This window comes from Salvelinus sp. IW2-2015, unplaced genomic scaffold, assembly GCF_002910315.2.
Source record: "Salvelinus sp. IW2-2015 unplaced genomic scaffold, ASM291031v2 Un_scaffold1126, whole genome shotgun sequence".
NCBI lineage: Eukaryota > Metazoa > Chordata > Actinopteri > Salmoniformes > Salmonidae > Salvelinus > Salvelinus sp. IW2-2015.
Genome location: NW_019942740.1, coordinates 55,729 through 58,185, shown reverse-complemented (window position 1 = coordinate 58,185; position 2,457 = coordinate 55,729). Strand labels below are relative to the sequence as shown.

General features: G+C 45.4%; 1 protein-coding gene across 1 annotated transcript in view; it reads left to right on the top strand.

Annotated features, from left to right (window-relative positions):
* LOC112069819 (BTB/POZ domain-containing protein KCTD16-like) overlaps positions 1 to 932 on the top strand; it is a 60,806-nt gene extending 59,874 nt beyond the window's left edge. Inside the window, exons 2-3 of the mRNA XM_070438707.1 lie at positions 356 to 574; positions 706 to 932. Coding sequence (XP_070294808.1) covers positions 356 to 574; positions 706 to 932 — 446 coding nt within the window. The remainder of the gene's footprint in view (positions 1 to 355; positions 575 to 705) is intronic.
* The last annotated feature ends 1,525 nt before the right edge of the window (positions 933 to 2,457 follow it).

The window sequence follows — 2,457 nt, the reverse complement described above, 5'->3', positions numbered from 1 at the left end:
TGTTTGGATTTTTTCTCAGGTTTTTGCCTGCCATATGAGTTCTGTTATACTCACAGACATCATTCAAACAGTTTTAGAAACTTCAGAGTGTTTTATATCCAATAGTAATAATAATATGCATATATTAGCYTCTGTGACAGAGTAGGAGGCAGTTCACTCTGGGCACGCTATTCATCCAAAGTGAAAATGCTGRCCCCTATCCCTAAAAAGATAATTGATGAATTCAATATGTGAGTCATTTGTGAACTATAGCCTGCAGTCTCTATCTTCTTTTGTCACTTCAGTTATGGAAATCAGGTGTCATTCAAGATGAAACTCAATGTTGTGTGTGTGTCTACACACGTGTCTTSTCCAGGTGGCCCATCCAGGTGGTCTTCYTCCCACTGCGACTGCTGCTGCAAGAGCCACAGGAGCGAGCGTGAGGGAGAGAGCGGCACTTCTTTGAACGAGCTCTCTACTTCCTGCTCCGAGACCCAATCAGAAGCCAGCTCCCCTCAGGGCACTGTCATCTGTGGTTCCGTCAGCCGACAGCCTCASCCCATCGCCCAGACCCTGGAACGGCCACTGAAGAAAGGTGTGGGTGTACCTCTCCTCTTGTACCTCCTGTTTTACACCTTTCCCCTTGGGTGACCTTGGGTGTTTTGAAAGGCATCTGTCAAATAAAATATCTTGTTCTTCTTCTTCTCCTCCCCCTCCTCAATATAGGTCCCGTTCAGCTGCTCCAGCCGTCGGAGATGAGGAGGAAGACGGACCTGCTCCGTGTGAGGACCATGGGGATCAGGGACCACCGGGAGGCTGCAGCCAAGAGGAAAGCCAACAAGGAGAAGTTAACACCGGAGCAGGAGCTGGAGAGGTGCATCCAGGACTTCCACAGGATCAGGATTCCTGACCGCTTCCCCGAGAGAAGTACATGTGGCAACAAGAGCTGCTGAGAAAGTACCGTCTCTAAGGGAAGGAGGGGAGGGAGGAAGGAGGAGGGGAGGAGGGAGGGAGGGGAGGGGAGGGAGGGAGGGAGGCAGGGAGTAGGAGGGAGGAGGGGAAGGAGGGGGGGGAGGGAGGGAGGGGGGGAGGGAGGGAGGAGGGAGAGGGAGGGAGGGAGGGAGGCAGGGAGTTAGGGAAGGAGGGAGGGATAGAGTCCATTCCCAACAGGCAAGAGTAAAAGTAAGACAAATATTGCACAAAAAAGGAAATAGTATCACAATAAAAATAACGAGCCTATAAACAAGGAGTACCAGTACTGAGTCACTGTCCAGGGGTACGAGGTAGTGAGTAATAAACTACACTACACTACCATTCAAAAGTTTGGGGTCACTTAGAAATGCCCTTGTTTTTTTAAAGAAGAAGCAATTTTTTTGTCCATTAATAAAATCAAATTGATCAGAAATAATGTTGATATTGTTAATGTTGCAAATGACTATTGTAGCTGGAAATGGCAGATTTTTTATGGAATATCTACATACGCGTACAGAGGCCCATTTCAGCACCATCACTCCTGTGTTCCAATGGCATGTGTGTTAGCTAACCAAGTTAATATTTTAAAGGCTAATTGATCATTAGAAACCCTTTTGCAATTATTTAGCACAGCTGAAACTGTTGTTCTATTAAAGAATCAATAAAATGGCCTTCTTTAGACTAGTTGAGTATCTGGAGCATCAGCATTTGTGGGTTCGATTACAGGCTCAAAATGGTCAGAAACAAAGAACTTTCTTCTGAAACTCGTCAGTTAATTTCTTTGTTCTGGAAATGAAGGCCTATTCCATGTAGGAAATTGCCAAGAAACTGAAGATCTTCGTAACACGCTGTGTACTACTCCCTTCACAAGACAGGCGCTACGGTCTCTAACCAGAATAGAAAGAGGAGTGGGAGGAGGCCCGGTGCACAACTGAGCAAGAGTACAAGTACATTAGAGTGTTTAGTTTGAGAAACAGACGCCTCACAAGTCCTCAACTGGCAACTTCATTAATAGTACCCACAAACACCAGTCTCAACGTCAAACAGTGAAGAGCGACTCCGGGATGCTGGCCTTCTAGGCAGAGTTGCAAAGAAAAAGACCATATCTCAGACTGGCCATAAAAAAAATAAATTTAGAAGGGCAAAAGAACCAGAGACATGGACGAGAGGACTCTTTAAAAACACAAACAGATTTGACCACACTTTTGAACGGTAGTGTATATACAGGAGTAGTACCAGTACTGACAATGTCAGGGGTTAGAGGTCGTTGAGGTAATTACTAAGACTATTACAAGAGTAACCAGTACTGAGTATGTCCAGGGGTATTATGAGGGTCGTTGAGGGTAGATTGAGGTCGAGGTTTGAGAGGTACATACCAGTATGTACCATGTGGGGAGGGGTAAAAGTAAAGGTCATCCAAAAAAAGTACACAGTGAAATGGTAACACGATAAATAACAAACAACAGGAAGAGAGGAAAAAAGAAAAAGAGGAGGGCTCAATTTTCC